A 21,875-nucleotide genomic window follows, 5' to 3' on the forward strand; every position below is an offset into this window, starting at 1 on the left:
GAGACTCTGGACAAATCCCTTAACCTCTCAGTGCTGAGGCAAATCTCTAAGACTCTAAGTTGCATAGAAGATGTTGACCTGAACTGATGGAAGGAGTTTTCTCATCTAGGACTTCCCTGGGTCTAATCTCTATTCTTATCTTTATCTACCTCTTAAACAAACAACCTGATGTATAGGAATCTACTGCAAATCTTTCACTTGGTGGCTATCTCCATGTGTGACTATAGAAGGTCAATGACCAGATATGAGCCAAGTGTAAAAATTTATATTTATCCCTATAAATTTCATTTTATTAGATTCAGCCCAACCTTCTAACCTGTCAAATTGTTTTGGATTCTATTATCTATGTCATTGATTAAGTGCCTACTATATACTAGACACTGTTCTAGAATATGAGGATATGGACACAGAAATGCTCTAGAGGAATTTGCATTCTATGAGGGGAGACAACATTTACCTTTATAAATATATACAAAATAAATAAAAATAATAACTATATTAGGAAAATACTAGCAGGTATCTGGGTCCTAGTCAGATCACATTCAAATTTATTTATTTTTTTGATCTCTGAGCTATAACAATGACTTGGATTCAGAATTAGTTAACTGGCCAAACTCTAAACTCAGACATTAATGATTCAATGTCAGCTTGGGAGGAGGTCATCCCCATTAGGTATCTGTATTTGTTTAACATTTTTATTAATATCTTGAATTAAAGCACACTCTTGAGTTCCAACCAAACCTGATTCCCATCTCCCATGTCCATGACTTTTCATAGGCTATCTCCCATGCTTAAACTTTCACCCTTTCTTACTTCACTTTCTCTAAAACTTCTATCAAGTATGATGCAATACTCAGCATCTTTCCTGATGGCCATATCTGCTAGTATCTTCTTTCCCTAATTATTTTATATTTATTATTTTTATTTATTCTTATATACTAATAAATGTATATGTTGTCTCTCCTCATAGAATGCAAATTCCTAGAGAGCATTTTTGTGTTGGTGTCCCCATTTCCTAGAACAGTTTCTGGCATATAGTAGGCACTTAATGTATGTTTGTTGACATAGAGTTAGAGTTTATTGACACAGATGAGAATCTGAAATAATATGACAGGTTAGAATGTTGGGCCGAATCTAATAAAATGAACTTTAATAGGGATAAATGTAAATTATTATACTTGACTTTTAAAAAACAATTGCATTAGTACAAGATGGAAAAGGCACAGCTAGATGGCAGTTTATTTGAAAAAGATTGGGGGGAGTTAATGGATTACAGTGAGCTATCGATATGACAGATAAGAAAAATTACTGTGATTTTGGGGCAGCTAGATGGCACTGTAGATTAGAAGACAAGACGTGGAATCAGGAAGAGATCAATCTGAGTTTAAATTCAACCTGACACACTGTGTGGGTGTATATATACTATATACCTGTGTGACCCTGGGCAAGTCACTTAATCATATTTACTCTAGTTTTCTCATCCATAAAATGAGCTGGAAAAGGAAATAGCAAAAACTATTCCAGTATCTTTGCCAAGAAAACCCTAATGAGGATATAGAGAGTTGGATATGATTGAAACAACTGAAAAACAACAACAGTGATTTTAGTCTGAATTAAGAAGTATCATTTCTTAAAAAAAAAAAAAAAAAAAAAGGTGAGACTCCCTTTATAATCTACTCTGTCAGACTATCTGTGGAGCATTGTGCTTTTTTTTTTTTTTCTGAGCCCTGAAGGTCATAAAGGACATTGGAAGTTGGAGGATTTTGGGAGGAAAGGCTCTTGGCAAAGTCCATCTCATGTTGAGAATCAGTTGCAAGAAATGGTGGATGTTTTTCAGCTTGGAAAAGCAAATACTTGGTGTTGGATACTTTGGAATAGAAGATGATTGGTTCTCAGTCACTGGAAGAGCTATCACATAGAATAGATATTAGAGTTGTTTTGACTTGGCCCCAGGTAGAAGAACCAACAACCAGGTAGAAGGTTCAAGTAGACAAATTTGGGCTACATCTGAGGAAAAATTTCCTGACAGTTAGCTCTGGCCAAAAGTTGAATAGACAACTCTAATAGGTAGTAAATTTCCCCTCCCTAGAAAGGTTAAAGCAAAATCTGGTTTGCTATTTGTTATGGATTATTTGATTATTGGCTAGATCAACCAATTAATCAACATATAAATTAAGTACCTTCTATGTTCAGGCAATGTACGAGGTTTGGGGACTGTCAGGACCAATATGAAAACAGTCCCTGTCCTCAAGGAGTTTACATTCATATTAGAAGAGGCAACATACACATAAATTAGTATATATAAACTATATTCAAAATAAATTCTACTCTGCAGGCTAAATAAACATTAAAAAGAAATACAAGGTAGTAGTGGGCATACTGAGAGTTAAGAGGATTGAAAAAGGCTTAGTGGCCAAGGCTTGACTTGAGTATTGAAGGAAGTAAGGAAATTCTAAATAGTAGAAGCGAGGATAAATGCTGAGATCCCTCCCACTTATAAAATACTGTGACTTTGGGATCATATCCTGTAGTCTGATTTGATTCAATCCATTCTATTATTAATAAAAATATATTTATTGGATAGCACCTATTAAATATATAATACATAGACCTGGTACAATTTAATCATGACCTTTGTCCCCTGATGTTATAATAATGCCTTATGTTTATAGGGGTGCTTTTAATTTTTTCCAAGTAATAAATATGAATTATGAAATTATTCCTTTTTTAAAATAGTATTTTATTTTTCCAAATACATGCAAAGATAGTTTTCAACATTCATCTTTGCAAAATCTTGTGTTCCAAATTTTTCTCCCTCCCTTCCTCTCCTACTTCCCTCCTCCCCAAGATAGCAAGCAATTGAATATAGGTTAAACTTGTGTAATTCTTCTAAATGTATTAACATATTCATCATGTTGTGCAAGAAAGATTAGATGAAAGAGAAAAAAACACGAGAAAGAAAAAAAGCCAAGCAAACAACAACAAAGGTGAAAATACTATGCTTTGATCCACATTCAGTCTCCATAGTTCTCTCTCTGGATGCAGTTGGCTCTCTCCATCACATCTATTGGAAATGCCTTGAATCATCACATTGGCCATCACAATTGATCATCATTACATATTCTTGTTGTTACCATGTACAATGTTCTCTTGCTTGTACTTAACTTTCCTCAGCATCAGTTCATGTAAGTCTTTCTAGGCTTTTCTGAAATCAGCCTGCTGTGAAATTATTTCTGCTCTAACTGTGAGATAGTCAGATCTTATACAGATGAGAAACCTAAGATCCAGAGAGACACCTTAAATCTTATTCACAGCCTGGGGTTTACTTAAGAGCTAGAAGGACCTTAGAAATCATTTGTCCCTACTGCCTCATTTTATAGGTGAGGAAACTGAGACCCAGAGAAGTGACTTTTAAAAATTATCATATAGAACATAAATAGCAGGAGGCAGAGACAGGGAACCCTTTCTACCAAATAACCACATAGACCTTCTGTCCTAAGCTTTTTCTTCCTCTTATTCAAGTATTTAATGATGAAGGTGGATTTGATGCTCAACTCTTTGTCCATCTGCTATTATTATCTACATCTTTTCTCCAGGGTTGTGTCTATCTCATCATCATCATATCATCCTCCTATATAGTGCATTAAAGTTTGCAAAATGCTTTATAAATATTATCGCATTTGATCCTTACAATCAAGGGAGATAGATGCTATTATTACTCCCTTTATACAGATAAGGAAACTGAGGCAGACAGTGGTTAAGTGACTTGCCCAGGGTCATACAGCTAAGTAAATGTCTGAGGTTGGATTTGAACTGAGGTCTTCCTAATTCAAGTTCTATTCACTACATCACCTAGATGCCCTATATGTGTCTACAGGAACAAATATGGCTTCCTTGATTACTTCTCTGGACAGAAATGTAGAGGCACTGTCTGATCTCTCATTCCCTTTTGGTTCTTTCCTTCCAGACTGCAAGTATACCTGCCATCAGGAATGCCGAAGCCTGATCCAATTGGACTGCAGTCATCAGCAAGGGCGGTTCCGAGACAGAACATCTCCAGAAACTACCCTTGCCCCAAGCTTCAACCAGGTAGGCACTAGGGACCCCACACAGGGTATAAGTCTCAACTCCAGATACTGGTACTAATTCTCAGTAATTCTATCTCTTAGATATTCGAAAGCGAGAATCGGCATTAAGGTTGTTCTATTCAGTTTCTCTTGTTACTGGGTCTACCCTTTCCAAAATGGTAACTTGGGATTTTGGACTGCATCCAATTTTGTATGCTTCCAAATCTCAAGGGGATAGACAGGCGATGCTTTTGGTAATCCTTCAGAGAGAGGAGGAGGGGAGAGAGGTTGAGGGAGAGGGACTTGATTAAGGGGGATCTGGGAAGATTTACTGAAGAACTCTCAGGCAAAAGGTAACAGAACCAGGATCATTGGCTATGGGACCATGAGTGATGTGCTTAAGCCTCTGAACCCCAATTGAACTCCCTCTTAATGCATTATATATGTCTAATGAATCTAGCCTGGTTGGGGATTAAGAAGTATTTGGCTGAGTAGGAAACTAGCTATTCCCTCTTTCTGGCTCCCATCCTTATTTCACTTGCTCAGCTCTTCTCTTCACATTTGATTTCCCACTTAATCAACTTCCTCACTTCATAGGGCAGGGAATGGGGTGCTCTTAAGCTTGTCTTGGGAGGGAATGAAAATCAGTTCTTTTGAGTGAGGCTCTTCTCCACCCTCCTACCCTGAAGGTTCAGATTCATTTGTTCTTTTCTGCTTTGGGGGGCCTATAATAACATACATCACTAATAAGCATCTTTTGCTCAGCCTGAATCCTGAGTTGGTAATTCCAGCAGTTAGTCCTGTGATCTATTTCTCTCACCTCCTATGTACCTGCCAATTATAGCTGCCTTCTTACCTGCATCAAAATCCCAGGGATGAATGCACATACATACATATGCATATACATGTATATTCATGATATATATACACATGCAGACATATTTATACAATATACATATATAGTAAGTACACATAGGTATACATATCTACATACATACACTTCTTTTAATTATAATATCATTTTATTTTTCCAGTTATATGTAAAAATAGTTTTCAATATCTATTTAAAGTAAGATTTTGAGTTCCAGGTTTTGTTTTTCTCTCCCTTTCTTCCCCCTCCCCAAGAGGCAAACAATCAGATATGGAATGTATATATATATATATATATATATATATATATATATATATATATAATTCTATGCCTAACATATATACATAATATATATATATATAATATATGCCTAATTCTATGCCCGTGCTTTCCCATAATCTCGCCCCTGTACCCCAAGGATCTCTGTTTGGTTTTATGCTGTTTACTATTTATAGAAATAACGTAGATACATTCATGCAATTCAAGCTAGGAAAGATAATGCCAGACACTGTGATAAGTTAGGGGGACACAAAGATATCACATTGGATGACAGAAGGAACTTAATTGGTTTGACTTTGGGGCTGAATCTCTTAATGAAAATCAATACTGATTGATATAAAGTGCAAAAAAAAATCAGCTTCATAAGTATAAGATGGGGAGGGCGTGGTTAGACAAGAATTATTCTGAAAAAGATCTAGGGGGTTTTAGTGGACTGAAAGCTCAGTGAGTCAGCAGTTGGAATATGGCAGCCAAAAAGACAGATGATGGGAGCCCTTGGGCTGTATAAGGAGGGACCCAGCTTCCAGGAATAGGGAGGAGAGAGTCCCACATTCCTTTTGAATTCTGAGCATCAATTCATTTTGAGGCTGAAGAGCGTCCAAGAAAGTCAACCAGGATGTGCAACGGTCTTGAGTTCATGTTACATGATAATAGGTTGCCACTTATTTTGGGGGAGACAGGGCCTATGTTTCATTTATGTAGGTGTCTGCAAGGAGGAAACTCCCTCTACCAAGGCAGATGGGTACCCACTCTGCTAGCATTTTGGAATGTTCCCTGGAACATTTACTTAGGGTTGCAGAGCTATTATGCCAGAGATGGAATTTAAACCCAGAGTTCCTCTCTATCCACATTGCCTCTCACGAGACTTGACCTATTATCAAATGAATTTGGGTCCCTATTTCTGCTAAAGACACCATTATTCTTTCATCACCCAAGTTTGAAAGCTTGACTTTATTCTCAATTCCTCACTCCTCCTCATCCCATAAATTTATTGATAGTCAAATTTTGCTATGTCCACACTCAGGGTCAGGAGTGGGGGAGGGCCTGGGCTGAACATCGGTGGCCCCTGATCCTGAGGAAGCAGACAGGAGGTCAGCAGAGTCAAGAATGACTCAGCTGGAGGTCGAAGGTCCAAGATCAGTGGGAAGGTCACTTCTCTTTTTGTCTGAGGTTGGAGATCAGGGAAGGGCAGGAGATATGGGACACATTTTCTTCCTAACTTCTCTGTCTTCCCAGAATGTCCTCCCTTCTCATCTCTGTCCTGTGGCTACTCTGCCTTTCCTCAAGTCCCAACTAAAATTCTATCTTCTACCAGAAGCCTTTCTTAATTCTTAATTAAGGAACCCTCTTAATTCTAGTATCTTCCTTCCTATTAATTATTTCCTGTTTATCCATTTGTAACTGTCTGTCTATTGTTTTCCTCATTAGACTGGGAGCTCCTTGAGGAGGGTTCTGTTCGTGCCTTTATGTCCCCAGCACTTAGCACAGTGCCCCACACAGAGTAAGCTCTTAATAAATGCTTATCGACCGATTAACATTTCCTGAATCTGACCCCTTTTCTCTCTCCTCTCAGAGCCACTTCAGTTCAGGCCCTCATTATCTCTCTACTGAACTACAGCAATGGTCTCCTAATGAGTCTTGTTGCCCCAGTGCTCTCCCTGTTTCAGTCCTTTCATATTGCTGCCAAAGTGATTTTCCTTCATCATAGATCTCCCCATTGATCATTGCATTACTCAGTAAACTCTAAAGACTTCCTATTATCTCTAGGGTCAAATTTAATTTTTAAAGCCCTTCATCAACATATTTTGCAGTCTCATTGTTCATTATTCTTACTTCTAGTCTTCCATCCAAATTGGGCTTCTCTCTGATCCTCAACTTAACATTCCATCTCCCATCTCCATAGATGTTAATGGAAGGAATGGAGAGACCATTCTTTTGTGATTTGAAATGGGGCTGGAGCAGTGGCTTTCCTGGACAGCTGGGTTGGTCCTCTCGACTCCATACAAGCTGGAAGGAAATGTACAGCTAGAGGATTTTAGGGGTTTTTTTGAACATTGGGTTTTACGGGCATAAGGATCTTCCAATAAGGAAACTCTTACCACATGGTACATCAGCCCCTTCTTGGCAGTTGAGTGTTTGGTTGGTTTTTTTTTTTTTTTTTGAGTGAAAAGTATTAATTTTTTTTAATTAAAGCTTTTTATTTTCAAAACATACATGGATAATTTTTCAACATTAACCTTTGAAAAACCTTGTGTTCCAATTTCCCCCCTTGCCCCACCTCCTCCCTTAGATGGCAAGTAGTATAATATTTGTTAAACATAGTAGAAATATATGTTAAATCCAATATATGCATACATATTTATACAATTATCTTGCTGCACAAGAAAAATCAAATCAGACAGGGAAAAATGAGAAAGAAAATAAAACTCAAGCAAACAACAACAAAAAGAGTAAAAATTCTGCAATTTAGTGTTAAAGAGTTCCTAGTACACTTGTCAAGTGATTTGTCCACAATGACATAGACAGCATGTGTCAGAAGTAAAATGAAAAATATTCTTTGGTTTCTATCCCAGGTCATATTGACTAAAAAAATTATAACAATAAACAACAATATTAATGTTAATTTGCATTTACATAATATTTCAAGGATTCTAGGCCAGTTCTCTATCCCCTAAGCCTTTGGCAAGTTATAACAATTTTAACAATATTAATAATCCTTTATATTTATATAGCATTTCAAGGTTTCAAGTGTGTTCTTCACCACCAACCAAGAAAAGAAGGAAGTGGAGGTACAATTTCTCGCATTTTATAGATCAAGAAACTGAGGTTAAGAAGGTTTAGGTGGCTTTCATAGTTTCCTGTCATTCGTGAATATAAAAGATTGGATTTGAACCTCCTCTTTTGATTCCAAGACCAGGGCTGCTTGGCTCATCACACACTGCCTCTCTCTAATTTGGAAAGGTTGCTACCATCACCAGTTCCATATGATAATCAACGAGAATTGGATGTGACTGAGAGATTCTTCCCTTCTCCGTCTCCTGCAGGATTCTGGAGACAGAATTTCAGTAGAGACCCATAGTTCTGAACTCTATGTTCTGGAACATAGCCATCCCTTCTGGGATGGGTGGTGAGCCATCTTTTAGCCTTGTCTAACTTGGTTCTTCCAGGACTGTGCCCAGGAGAATGATGGGTAATAAAACCAATGTCAGACGTACCAAAAAGTCCCTGGAGGTCCTGAGCAGCTATCTGCAAAGAGCAGAAGACTCCCAGTCCTGGACTTGGCTGTCCTGGGAGTCAGCACAGGCTGGAGTGAAGCTGATGTTTGTTTTCCACAAGGCTGTGTTTGCCTGCTCAACCAGAGCTGATTTTTTTTTATCAACTTTGAAGCATTATGTAAAAATGAATTGTTTTATCATCATTATTATTATTTTTCCCTGTGGTGGTGGTGGGAAGAGGGCAGACCATAGCCTAGTACTTGAGAGCTGAGTTTAGAGGATGATTTTTATGCTGGAGCCCACTCATAAGACGGGACACTGGAGTTATGAGTTCAGATAACTCTAGAATGTTGCTACTACTTCAATTCAGTTTGATTCAACAGGCATTTATTAAACAGCTACTCTGTCCTAGGTACTGGAGATTCCAGGACAAAATGAAAAATCAGTTCCTGCCCTCAGGAGGCTTACTTTTCCCTACACTCCAAAAACCCTAGACTGTGTGGTTTACTGAACAAACATTTTTTTTTTTCCCTCAGAACACAAGAAAAGATGTTAAGGGAAAAAAATCAAGGTTCACTTCTGAGAATACTGAGGCCTGGAGGATTTAAAAATCTAGAGTGGGTGGGTAGTGAAAAAAAGCCAAGATTGTGCTGGAGCATAGAGAGCTGATTGTTAAAATTTTACTGTGACATTTAAATCTTAGAAATTGGCTGCAAATCTGGGACCTTTTTGATTTCTAGACTTACGGACTTATTAATAATGAGATTAAACTTAAATGTGCAGATACACATTTTCCTCCTCTCAGTTCCCATCCCCTCCCCAGCCAGTTGTTAAACATTTACCACCACACCCTTTGTATTGTTCTCCAACGTAGTTGGAGTTCTTAGAATGCTGGAGAAAGCTCTGGGAATGAAGTCATTGGCGGACTGGAGGCCTGGTGGATGGAGACTAATAATAATAATAACAACAATAATAACTGGAGTTTTATCGAGGTCTTTAAGTTTTACAAAAACCATTACATTCATTATCTCATTTGACTCTCACAATACCCTTGAATAGAACTGAGAATCACAGGGTCACAGACTTACAATTGGGAAGGAACTTTGGGATCACCTGGACCAATCCAGAATTTTATGGATGAGGAAACTAGACCCAAAGAGATTGAATTAGAAGGCAGTTTAGGACTCTTGGCAAATCACAGCCTTTCTAGAGACATGGCTTCCTCAATAGTAAAAATGGGGGTTGGGCTAAATTAAGCAATTGATAAAAACATATTAAACACCTATTATATGCAAAATGGGTAGAATTATGGAGCTAAAGCCAAGAAGATATCTTCCTGAGTTCAAATCTGGCTTCAGGTACTTACTAGCTGTGTAACCCTAGGAAGTTGCCTAACCCTATTTGACTCAGTTTCCTCATCTGTAAAATGAGCTAGAGAAGGAAATGGCAAACCACTCTAATATCTTTGTAGAGAAAACTCCAAATGGGCTCACAAAGAGTTGAACATGATTAAAACAACTGAACAGCAGCTACAAGAGTCTCGCACTGTACTAAGGATACAAAGAGAGGTCTCACAGAGCTTAAAATCTAATGAGAGGTGCAATATGTAAACAAATATATAGAAAGCAAGCTACAAATGGGATAAATAGGAAATAATTTTCAGACAGAAGGCACAAGAATTAAGGATTAGGGAAGGATCCTGCAGAAAGTGGGATTTTAATTGGGACTTAAAAGAAGTCAGTAGTTGTATCAGAGGAGGGAGAGTGTTCCAGGCTTGGGGGACAGCCAGTGAAAATGTCCAGAGCCAACAGGTCTCTTCTAGCTCTAAATTTGTTATCCTGTGAGTGACTTGCTCAAATGAAGGGATCTGATTGATTCTAAAATCAGTTTTCTTTCACTGCTCTTCTCTTCATCCTTCTTCCCCTTTGGAGAAAGCAAATGAAAGAATGATGTAGGAACCATCAAGAAAAGAGCTATCTGGAAAATGAGCAGAAAAAAAAGAAGAGTGCCTTCTTGTCTTCTGTCTCCTTGCTAGGGGGTTCCAACAGGACTATTTCTCAACTTAACAAATGATAGAGAAGACGCTATCTATTCCTCTCTAATCTATCTTCCTTATAGCCATTAAAATGACTCAAAAACAGTTCTGACCAAGGAATTCCCCTGCTCAATAAACTCCAAGAGCTCCCAATTACCTCTGACTTCCAAGACAAAATTCCTGTTTGGCATTTAAACCCCTTCATGATCTTGCTCTAACTTACCATTTCAGGGTTACTATACATTACTCCCTGCCACACCTCAATTTGCTCCGATTAGCCTTTTTGATGCTCCTCAGGTACATCTCCATCTTCCACCTTTGCAATGCCCTTTCCCCAAGACTGGAACACACCTAGCCCCCACTGCCATCCCCAAACTCCCCAAGGACACCTTCTTCTTAGAAACTCATTTCTTCCAAGACTGAGCTCAACAGCATGTTCTGGGCTCCTCCCACCACAGAATTCTGCTAGCTCCTTTATCTGCAGAATTAAAACCTGTTAGAGCTCAAAGGTTCCTAAAGACCTCTTAAACACTTCCAGTCTGTCTTCCCTGAGGCAGACATAGAAGTGCAGGGCCCCTGTGAAAAGCATCCCACTCCAACCCTGCAGGGAGACAGTGATTCAGCTGGCATTGAATTCAAACTTTCCTGGCTCAGGGCCTCTGGCTTACATCGCTGTCTAGTCTCTTGTCTTCCAGACCCTGATCTGGCTTTTCCAAAACCCCACTGAAAGATGAGGTTCCCTGGCCCTCCCCACCAACCCTCCACAGTCTCTGATGGATGGGCCAGTGCTTTTACATGGTACCATCACACGAGGGAGCTGAGGAGGAACAGGAAAATCATCTCTGTGTTTCTCCAAGCACAGGACTTAGAACTTGGCTTTTTTTCTGAGACAGGGAGGGAAAAAGAGGTCACTGTGATTCTAAACCAGGCTAGTTGGCTCACCTGAAGCTTTCCAAGACTCCCTGACATTGCAGGTTCTCAATCTCACTCATCCCAAGAAACCTTGTGCTCTTCTCATCCAAGCTAGTGAGAAACGATCTTCTAGATCTAGATCTCACTCAACCCAACAAACCTTCTGCATTTCCTGTCCAAGCTAGGGAGACACGATCTTCTAGAAATCTAGATCTCACTCAACCCAACAAACCGTCTGCATTTCCTGTCCAAGCTAGTAAGACGATCTTATAGAAGTCTAGCAAACCAATCTCCCTAACAGTGCAAGAATGACAGAACCATCTCCCCACTCCCCATTTCAATCAATTCCAGTGGCTCCCTCTTCCCCCCAGGATAAAATAAAACACCCCCTTTGGCTTTTAAGTCATTTCTTAACCTGCTCTTTCTCACCTTTCCAGTCTTTTTACACCACCCTTGTGTTGTCCCCCAACTCCCGCAATATACTCTGCTATCCACCAACAGAGATGTCTTTGATTTTTTTTTTTCCTAATAAGACTCTCCTCCCAACTCTCAGGAGTTAAATTCTTATCTTTGTAAGAAGCATGATTGCCTTTCCAGTACTCCTTACCATGAGTGCCTTTCCCTTTTTGGTGTCCCCACTTTAACTTGTCTATCTATGGTTTGTATAGAATTGTTTGTATGTGTTTCCCCTCCTTCCCAATCCCATTGCATCTTGAAGACATTTTTTTTTTATATTTTGTATTTGGCACACTGCCTGATACATAATAGGTGCTTCATAAGTGCTAGTTGAAGGACTTATGAATATGGTACCCTTATGAATATGGTACCCTTGCCCGTAGGAGGTAAATATTTTAGAATTTAGAATCTTTGTTGCCAGTATGATGTTGGAAAAATCACCTTCCCTTATGGCAAAAAAAATTTAAGAAAAACAAAAAAGGAGTTTTACAAAAGTTATATTGAGGGGAAAAAAATGGAGAACAAAAGAGAGAACTTCTGATATATAGCAGATGGAATGATAACTGACAATACTCAGAAAAGGCAGTGCTGTTTCTTAATTTGCTTCTGTTTCATCTGTGAAGGAGAATACCTTTACACTGGGAATGATAGGTAAAAATGAATGATAGGGAGTATTAAGAAAAATAAAAAGATAGTTAAGAGAGCACTTTGATACCTATAAGGAATTCAAGTCAATTAGCTCAGGGAACAATATTAGCATAAGTACTGGCAGATGTTACATCGAGGTCACTGTCGGTAATATTTATTTAAAACGTCATGGAAAAGAGGAAAAGAACCACAAGATTAGAAAAGGGCAAATGTTCTGATTGTCACCAAAAAAAAAAAAAGGGGGAAGAGATTAGAGTCTGCAAGCGATAGACCAGTGAGCTTGACAGATTCCTGGGAAAATTCTAAAATAGGTCTTTGAAGAGAGGGTTGGCAAATGTCTAGAAAGGGAAGCAGTGATTACAAAGAGTAAGCATGACTTCATTAAGAGAAAGTCATACCAGACTAAGTTCATTTCCTTTTTTTTTTTTTTTTTTTTTTTTTTGGTACCATTGCTAAACTAACAAATGAGAAATGTGATAGACATAATTTACCTAGACATTTAACAAACCTTTTGATAAAGTTTTCCACTTCCAAAATTCTTGTGGAGAAGGAGATCTGTTATAAAATACTATTAGATGATGACACAATTAAATGGATTCAGTCCTGGTTGGATGGCCAGACGATAAAAATCCTAAATATTTCTGTTGTCTCTGTGGTAGAAAGTCTCTGGTGGAATACCCTAGAGATTTTGGCCCTATTCTGTTTAGCAGTTTTATCAATTGCTTGGATAGAGGCCTACATGATATATTCCTCCAATTTGTAGACAACACAAAGCTGATGGGATAGCTAACACATTTAATGACAGAATCCAAAAGGATCTTGATAGGTTAGTTCATTGAGTTAAATCTTAAAAGATGAAATTCAATAGGGATAAAGGTAAAGTTTTTCACTTAGGTACAAAAATTCAACTTCATAAATATGAAATGGGGGCCAGTCTGGATTATTAGCAGCTGTTCTGGCAAACTCAATATGAGTCACCAATGTGATATGGAGCCCAAAAAGGCTGATGTGACCTTGGGCTACATTAGGAAGGATGCACCTTTAGGAAGGACTGGGGAGGAGATCTATACTGGGCTTTTTTCAAACTATGGACAGCAGGGTTTAAGAAGAACATTGATAAGCTAAAGAGGGTCCAGAGGAGGGCAACCTCCATAGTAAAGAGTCTTGAGCTCATATAAGAGAGGAGGATTCCTCCTTCATAGGAGGAACTTGATAATTTTAAAATATTTGAAGGGCTATTGTGTAGTAAAGGTACCAGATAGGCTCTCTTCTACCCCAGAGGGCACAACAAAGAATAATGGATTGATGTTTTAAAGAGAACAGTTTAGACTTGAAGTTAAGAAAAACTTTTTTGCCCAAAAATAGAATTGGCTGCTTTGAAAAGTAGTGAATTTGTGGTAGTTAAGTGGCAGAGTAGATAGAACACTAGTTCTGGACTCAGAAGGACATGAATTCAAATTAAATTCAGTCTCAGATTCTGTTTGCCTCTGTTTACTCAAATATAAAATGGAGATAATAGCACGAACCTGAAAGGGTAGTTGTAAGAATGAAATGGGACAATATTTGTAAAAGCTCTTTTAACAAGTGCCTGACGGATAGTAGGGGGGCTTTATAAATATTTACTCCCTTTCCTTCTCCCAGAGTTAACTGCCCTTTCTAGTTATTTTTCCATGATAACCTCTGGATCCCTGGTCCAAGTTTAACCATCCCTTCATTCTTTTCACGTTCCTTTCCTCTTCTGGCACTCACCCAAATTAGCTTTCTTCTGAAAACAGCACATTTTCCTCCTCCTCCCCCACCTTCTGAGATTGGCTGCTGCTTCTCTCATATCCCCCTGACGTACAGAGTCAAAAGGATGAGTTGACACAGTTTTTGTTCCCCACTGTCACTTTCAGACCCTCTTTTTGATACCATCATTAATTGAAATGACATCTTTTTCTCTTTGATAGTTCACATCACCCAGTCCAGATCCTTGTTGCTGTCACTTATACACCTCCAAGTAATTCTATCTAGTAATTCAATGCCTGGTTCACAATTTTTTGTCTTTTCTATATGGATCACTCCCCCAATTTGTCAAGCTCCCCCACTCCTCTGACTTCTGTCTCTAGATTACCTAAATTATGAATGAGTGGTCACCACAACACAATATGTTAATTCCCTTTCCTCCCCATCACCAAACTTTACAATCAAGTTCTTTAAATGACCCTTTATCAGAATACTCTAAACCATCCCTCCCCTTTTCCGCTCATTATTCAAGTACCAGAATCATATTAGAGGTGTGATAGTAATAAATACCTCTAGAAAACATATGCTTCTATTTAATATGTCTTGGTTGAGATTAATAATCAGAGAATTGTAGACTCAAGTATCTCTGCTTCCTCTTTTAAGCTATCTTGTCTAATTTTAACATGTTCATGAGACATTTTGTTATAAAAGAGCCTTCGAGCAGCCTTTGCTTTATTGGATCAAATGTAGGCTTTTTAAAAAAAATAATCAAAGAAACAACACAGTGAAATCTTTTATTCTCTGTGCCTTTCAGTCAATTGAATGATCATAAAAATGTTGTCTGTGAATTGTGGGACTTTTTTGTTAAAAATATTGTTTGAACAGTTTTTCTGTTTCCTTCTCATACCTTCCTCTGACTTATCCTTGATATGTTGTGGTTGTTGTTGAGTAGTAGGCTCTTAATAAATGCTAGGTGACTGAATGGCTGGGGGGGAAGGTCAAAGTTATTAGCATCATCATTTACAAATGAGGAAACAGGCTCTGTTCAGGTTCAGTAAATTCTCATAATCTTGCGGCTAAAAAGTGTCAGTCAGGGGCATTTGAATATAACTTTTTATTTTATTTTTAAAAGTATTTTATTTTTCCAAATATATGCAAAGATAGTTTTCAACATTCACTTTTGCAAAACCTTGTGTTCCAAATTCCCCTCCCCTCTTCCCTCTCCTCTCTCCTCCCCAAGATGGCGAGCAATCCAACATAGAACTCAGCTTTTTAATTCTAAATCCTAGACTAAATTCCAAAACTCTAAATCTCTTGCCATTGTACCATGTTATCTCTGATGTGGGAATTCTGTGAAAATGCAAGGAATTATTATTTTGATTAGAGAATGAATAAGTCATAGACCCAGAGAATGCCAAAGTTAGAAAGGTGTTTTTGGTTGTTGTTATTCAGTCGTAATTGACTCTTCATAACCCTATTTGGGGTTTTCTTGGCAAAGATACTGAAATGATGTGCCATGTTCTTTCTCCAGCTCATTTTACAGATGAAGAACTAAGGGAAACAAGTTAAATGACTTGCCCAGAGACACACAACTAGTAAGTGTCTGAGGATGGATTTTAACTCAGGAAGACTCATCTTTCTGACTCCCAGCCTAGGATTGTTCCTATACCACCTAGTTGCCTTATACAGTTAAATTATTCTCATAAAGACTTTATAGAAATGGAAAAGTAGGGCATAAAGACCAGTTGATATTATCTTGATTATATTTGGGGGGTAATTATATCTGTAATTATTTTCTATAAGTTCTACAAGTATGGTCTCTTTCTTTTCAGCCCTCTTGAGAAACTGTCCCTCAAAAACTTTCCAAACTGTGTTGTCTCCAACACTGTCCTATTCTCTGCATTTTCTAGCCTGACTGCATTTTCTCATCTTTGTTTTGTTTGGGACCATTTCTACTTCTTCATGAAACGCATTGGGCACTGTGGTGCTAGAGTCCCAAGATAGTGATTCTGTTGTCATTCCCAGGGGAAAACCTAGTAGTGAAGAAATCATGATTTATCTTTTTAGTTGGTTATCTGTTGGTTGTCCTCTTTCCAATGTCATTCTGAGATACTTTGGGAATGACATGATTTAACTGATTCCTTTGCCAAGATTTTTATAAATTTGTTTTCTCTCTTGTTTTATAAGGTGATATTACTAATAATTTTCTTATTTTTTTCCTCATAATTTTCCAACATCTTTTTTTGTAATTTTCTTTTACCAAAAAAATGTAGCTTTTAAAATAGTTTACCATAATTCTCTAAGTGGTAAGGAGACCAACTATTTGCTGGTTGAGCTGGTTTTTAGAAGCTGATGGTCCTTTCATTATGTTGATTGATTTTGCCTAGGTTAAACTTTTATTGGACATAATGATCTGTATTTTTATCCATTTCCCATTTGTCAACTATAACTTGTTGAGTCGAAGTTGTTTAACTATATGTTATATCTTTTCATTTTTATTTCTTTATTGGACATTTATTTTTGTCTTTTACTAATAAATTGATGGACTCACACTAGACAATTGATTTTAAAATAACTTCCATTTAAGTAACCAGTGATTTACCTACTATCAGGATATCATCAATTTTGGTTTTTGGAATGTTATTTCAAACTTGCTGTGTTCAGTACCTCCCATCTCTCTTCCTGGAGAAGATAGACATTCTTGAGATATAAGCACAAGGCATCTAAATCATCTTTTTTTATTCCCAAGTCATATTTTTAACATTTATCTTGCCTAGGACCACCTTTGTATTAAAATTTCTGAGTGCTAAAATATAGATTGATTAATTTGGAGGATCTTATTCTTTACAGGATTCCTCTTCTTCCTTGTCCAATGCTAAGATGTTAGCACTTATTTTACCTTCATAGTGATCTTTGTCAAATGCCCACCATAAGCACTATAATACAAAGCAACCAAATATGCCATGAAATGATGTTTCTTTTTGCTTTTAAATGCACAACAAAACTAATTCTGCCTGTTCCTATATTTGCCTCTCTGTGAAGAACTCTTAAAGCTATCCTTCCACTTAGGTGAAACTTCCTTTTGTTTTCTGGCTTAATTTAAAGCAAGAATGTAAATATTAATATGATTCCCTTTCTCTAGAGCTTTGTCCCCTAAGTCACTGGAATAGATTTTCACATTTGATTTATGAAGAACTAAGCTTATGTCTATAGACAGTCTTAGAAACTCCTGCTCCTGTTCCTTCTTTCCCATATGCCATGATCACTGCAGAAGCAAAGGAAAGGGAAATACAAACTGAGAGTCACTTTGTAATTTTCTTTTTGGTTTCATGATCTTTCATGACTAAAGAACTTATTTTCTTCGATCTAAAAGCATTTATTAAACTCTAACCATGTACCAGACACTGTGCTAGTGCTAGGGATGCAGTAGCAAAAGTGAAAGTCTTTGCCCTCAAGGAGTTTTCATTCAGACTCACAGAATTTTAAAATTGATAAGGACCTCAGCAATCATTTCATGAAATTAATCCCAGATATGACAGACTCAACAAGTGGTCATCCAACCTCTGCTTCAGGACCTCCACCTAGGGGGAATCCACCACCTCCCGAGGCAACCCATTCCGGTTTGGGCCATTAGAAATGTTTTCTGACATAACACAGAAATTGACTTCTTCATCACTTCCACCTGGATTTGCCATTTGGAGTCAAACATGTCTAGTCCCATCCAGGCCAATCTAGTGGTTCAGATTTGGGACTGACATACCATGAGACAACCGCAGACCATCTGTCTGTCAACAAAAGGAAGCTCTCTTAATCACAATATAGGAAGTCTATTCAGCAAGGATTGCATTGATTCAGTTGGGTACAGCTTACCTGCCTCTGTGTTTAATATGCTGGTGCCAGGGGAGGATTTTCTGACTCCTTATGTCCTGCCTTTGGTATGTAGGCCACTAGAAAACTGTAGTCATGATTCGAGTCTTAGTCCCCTGGGCTAATTAAATTTTGAGTATAAATCCAATATTTTTTAAGGAAAAATTAAACCAATCTATGTGGGGGTTAGGAGGCTCAGGCAGGTCAGAAGAAACTAACCCAATTTGTTTGACAAAGACTCCACCATGATAACCCTTTGAATACATAATCATGTCTCCCTTGAATTTTCTTCAGCCCAGGTGCCCCTCAGAACTTTAGCTTTTTGGAACACAACATGGAACATTTTAGTTGACTTCCTTTCGATTTCCCATCCCTCTCCTCTATACCAGCCTATTAATGTTCTTCTTAAAGTCTGGTGCCCAGAATTGAATGCTGTATTACAGAAATGATCTGTTTAAAGCAGAGTTCAGAAGGACTCTCACCGCCTTGGGAGAGCCACAAACCTTTATTCAGCACTTACCAGGTGCCGGACACTGTGTTGTTCATTTTTTACAGATAGTGAACTGAGGCAAACAAGGTTAAGAAATGCCGTTTTACGAAGATGAGTCTTTCTGACTCCAGACCCAGCAAGCACTATCCACTGAGCCACCTAGCACTGGGATTATAAATATAAACAAAAAGAGAGTGTCTCTTGGCTCAAGGAGCTGACATTCAAATGGGGAAGACAACACATAAAAGCAACTTGTCCTGGAAATTCTCTCTCTCCTCATGTAGCTCAATAGTAAACCCAGCTCTTCTGGTTGCCACATCATACCTCAGATTTGTACTGAACTTATGGCCCACCAGAAACCCAGGATCTCTTTCAGATAAACCATTGTCTAATCCTGTCTCCCCCGTAATTCAAGGTTAGATTTTTTTTTAATCCAACTGTAAGATGACAGAAATCTCAAAACGAAAGAATGCCCCAGGTTGTCAAGATCTTTTGTGGTCCTGACTCTGTCCTCTAAGGCATTAGTTGCCTTTCCCAACTTTGGGTTATTTGTAGATTCGAACATACTGTCTCTGCCAAGCCACTGATAAAAATGTTAGCCAGCATAGGGCCAAGCACAGATTCCTCGGCACTCTATTGAAATGTTCTGCCAAAGAGACATTTAACTAATAATAACAATTCTTTATTATTCAGCCTTTGTCAAATCCATCTAACTATTCTCATGATGTTCTTTGTCTTTTTTCTCAAGAACAGCGTGAATATATTATCAAATGATTAACAACATCCACACCATCCCTTGGATCTACTATTCCCATATTTTTGTTTGGAGGAAGCTTATAGCTACATAAGTAAATGCAAAATATGTTCAAATATATATGAGAGGTTAGAGTAAGAAGATAACAACTGAGGGAGAGAGAATAGGAAAACACTTAGGAAGGAGGTGGTACTTAAGTTCATTTTGGAAGGATGCTAAGAATTCCAAGAGACAGAGCTGAGGAGGGAGGGCATTTCAAGCCTGGGGGACGGTTTGTGCAGAGGGAACTTTGAGAGGGGATGTTGGCTATGAAGAACAAGGAAGCTATTTTGGCTGGAGCATTGGAAGGAGAATGAGGTGCAGTGTATCTAGAAAGGTAGAATGGAGCCGGATTGCAAACATTTACACACCAGACAAAAGATTGTGTGTTTTGTCTTGGAGGCACAAGGGAATCACTAAATGTGATATAGCTAAGGAAAAGGTTTAGAAGTGGGAAGACATTTGAGGCAGGGAGACCAATTAGAAAGCTATTGCAGTAGCCCAAGTGGGAGATGATGAAAGCATAGAAGAGGAGGGTGGCTATATGAGTGGAGAGAAGGGAAAGATGCAAGGGATGCTATAAAAGTAAAATGAACAGATACTGGGCAATTGGCTATGGAGAGTGAAAGAGAAAGAAGCTATTCTACTGGTGTTGAGCCTAAATATTTATCTAGCTTCATTCTTAGAATATAAACACAGCCTATCTCCAGGAATATTTTAGAGCTTTTCCAGTATGGTAGAACCTTCTAAAATAATAATATTTTCAAGGTTACAAAGCATGTTACATAAGGAGGTGCATCGGAGAGAGCACTAGGTCTGGAGTTGGGAATACTCATCCTCATGTATTAAAATCCAACCTTAAACACTTGCTAGCTATGAGGCCCTAGACAAGTCACTTCACCCTGTTTGCTTCAGTTTCCTCATCTGTGAGCTAGAGGAAAAGGCAAACCATTTCAGTATCTTTGCCAAGAGAACCCCAAAATGGAGACATTAAGCATCAAACACAAAGACAGAATAACAATAACAGAGATTCCTTCTAGGTCTAGGGACCCTGTCAACATAACTTGGCTCCTGTCTCACACTAAAGACTGGGCTCATTTGAGTTCAACAGTTAAAAGTAGAAGTCAGGAAAATAAATCTCAGTTCTGGTCCTATTTCTGTCATTAATTGGCTGGGGAACCTTGAGCAGGTCCCTTCACTCATAAGGTCATTATGACCATCTAAAGAGTTCCTGGAAGAAAAGAAGTATTTTTAAAAGCATGTATTATGTGCTTGACCCTATGCTAAATACTTTACAAATATTATCTCATTTGATCCTCACAATCTCCATTTTATAGTTAAGAAAACTGAGGCACCATTTCTCAAACATAAAGGGAATGGAGTCAAACTTATAAAAAATAAGCACCATGCCCCAAATGGTATATGATCAGAAGACATGAACTATGCCCAAAGGGCTATAAAATCATGCATGTCCTTTGATCTAACAATACCACTACTAGGCATGAATCCCCAAAGAGATTTTTTTTTAGAAAGGAAAAGGATCTATACGTACACAAATATTTATAGAGCAGCTCTCTTCTGGGGTAAAAAATTAGAATCTGAAGAGATGCCCATCAATTGAGGAATGTCTGAATAAATTGTGGTATGTGATTATGATGGAATATCATTGTTCTGTGGGAAATGATGAGCAGGATGCTCCCAGAAAAACCTGCAACATCCTCCCTGAACTCAAGCAAAGTGAAATGAATTATGTACCAAGTAATAGTAATGTTGTGGAATGATCAGTTGTGAATGTCTTTGCTATTCTCAGCCACACAATAATCCATGACTACTCTGAAGGATTAATGATGAAAAAAGCTATCTATAATCCATACCCATACCCAGAGAAAGAGATTATGTCTGCGCTCTCTCTCTCTCTCTCTTTCTCTCTCTCTCTCTCTCTCTCTTCCCCCACCTCTCTCTCTCTTTTTCTCTCTTCCCCCCACCCCCTCTCTCTCACTTGAGATCTATGTTTTCTTTCACAACATGACTTTTATGGAAATGTTTTGCATAACTGTACATGTGCTTTCTTAATGGAGATTGGAGGTAGGGATAAGGGAAAGAATCTAGAATTCAAAGTTTTAAAAACACATTTAAAAAAAATAGAAAAGAAAACTGAGGCAGTCAGAAGTGATTGAACTTGAGTTTTTCAGACTCCAAACTCAGTACTCTTATTTACTTTTTTTTTTTAATGGAAGTATTCTGGTAGATTCTACCATTGTGGAATGATATGTGGCCCAGTATAATTACTATGTGAAGATTAGCCTAGATAAGAACAGAAAGGCTCATCACAAAAGGGTTGCATGTTTCCCAGAATCTGGCACATAGTTTTTTTTTTTTTTTTTTGTTCAGCTGTTTTCAGTCACGTCTGACTCTTCTGTGATCTCTTTTTGGGGTTTTCTTGGCTTAAGATACTGGTTTGCCATTTCTTTCTTTGGCTTATTTTACAGATGATGAACTGAGGCAAACAGAGTTAAG

At 38.0% G+C, this 21,875-nt stretch overlaps 1 protein-coding gene across 1 annotated transcript in view; it reads left to right on the top strand.

The window, feature by feature from the left end:
• Positions 1-21,875, top strand: part of RASSF5 (Ras association domain family member 5) — a 109,735-nt gene that overhangs the window by 41,818 nt on the left and 46,042 nt on the right. The window contains exon 2 of the mRNA XM_031937259.1: positions 3,968-4,089. Coding sequence (XP_031793119.1) covers positions 3,968-4,089 — 122 coding nt within the window. The remainder of the gene's footprint in view (positions 1-3,967; positions 4,090-21,875) is intronic.

This window comes from Sarcophilus harrisii, chromosome 4 (genome assembly GCF_902635505.1).
Source record: "Sarcophilus harrisii chromosome 4, mSarHar1.11, whole genome shotgun sequence".
NCBI lineage: Eukaryota > Metazoa > Chordata > Mammalia > Dasyuromorphia > Dasyuridae > Sarcophilus > Sarcophilus harrisii.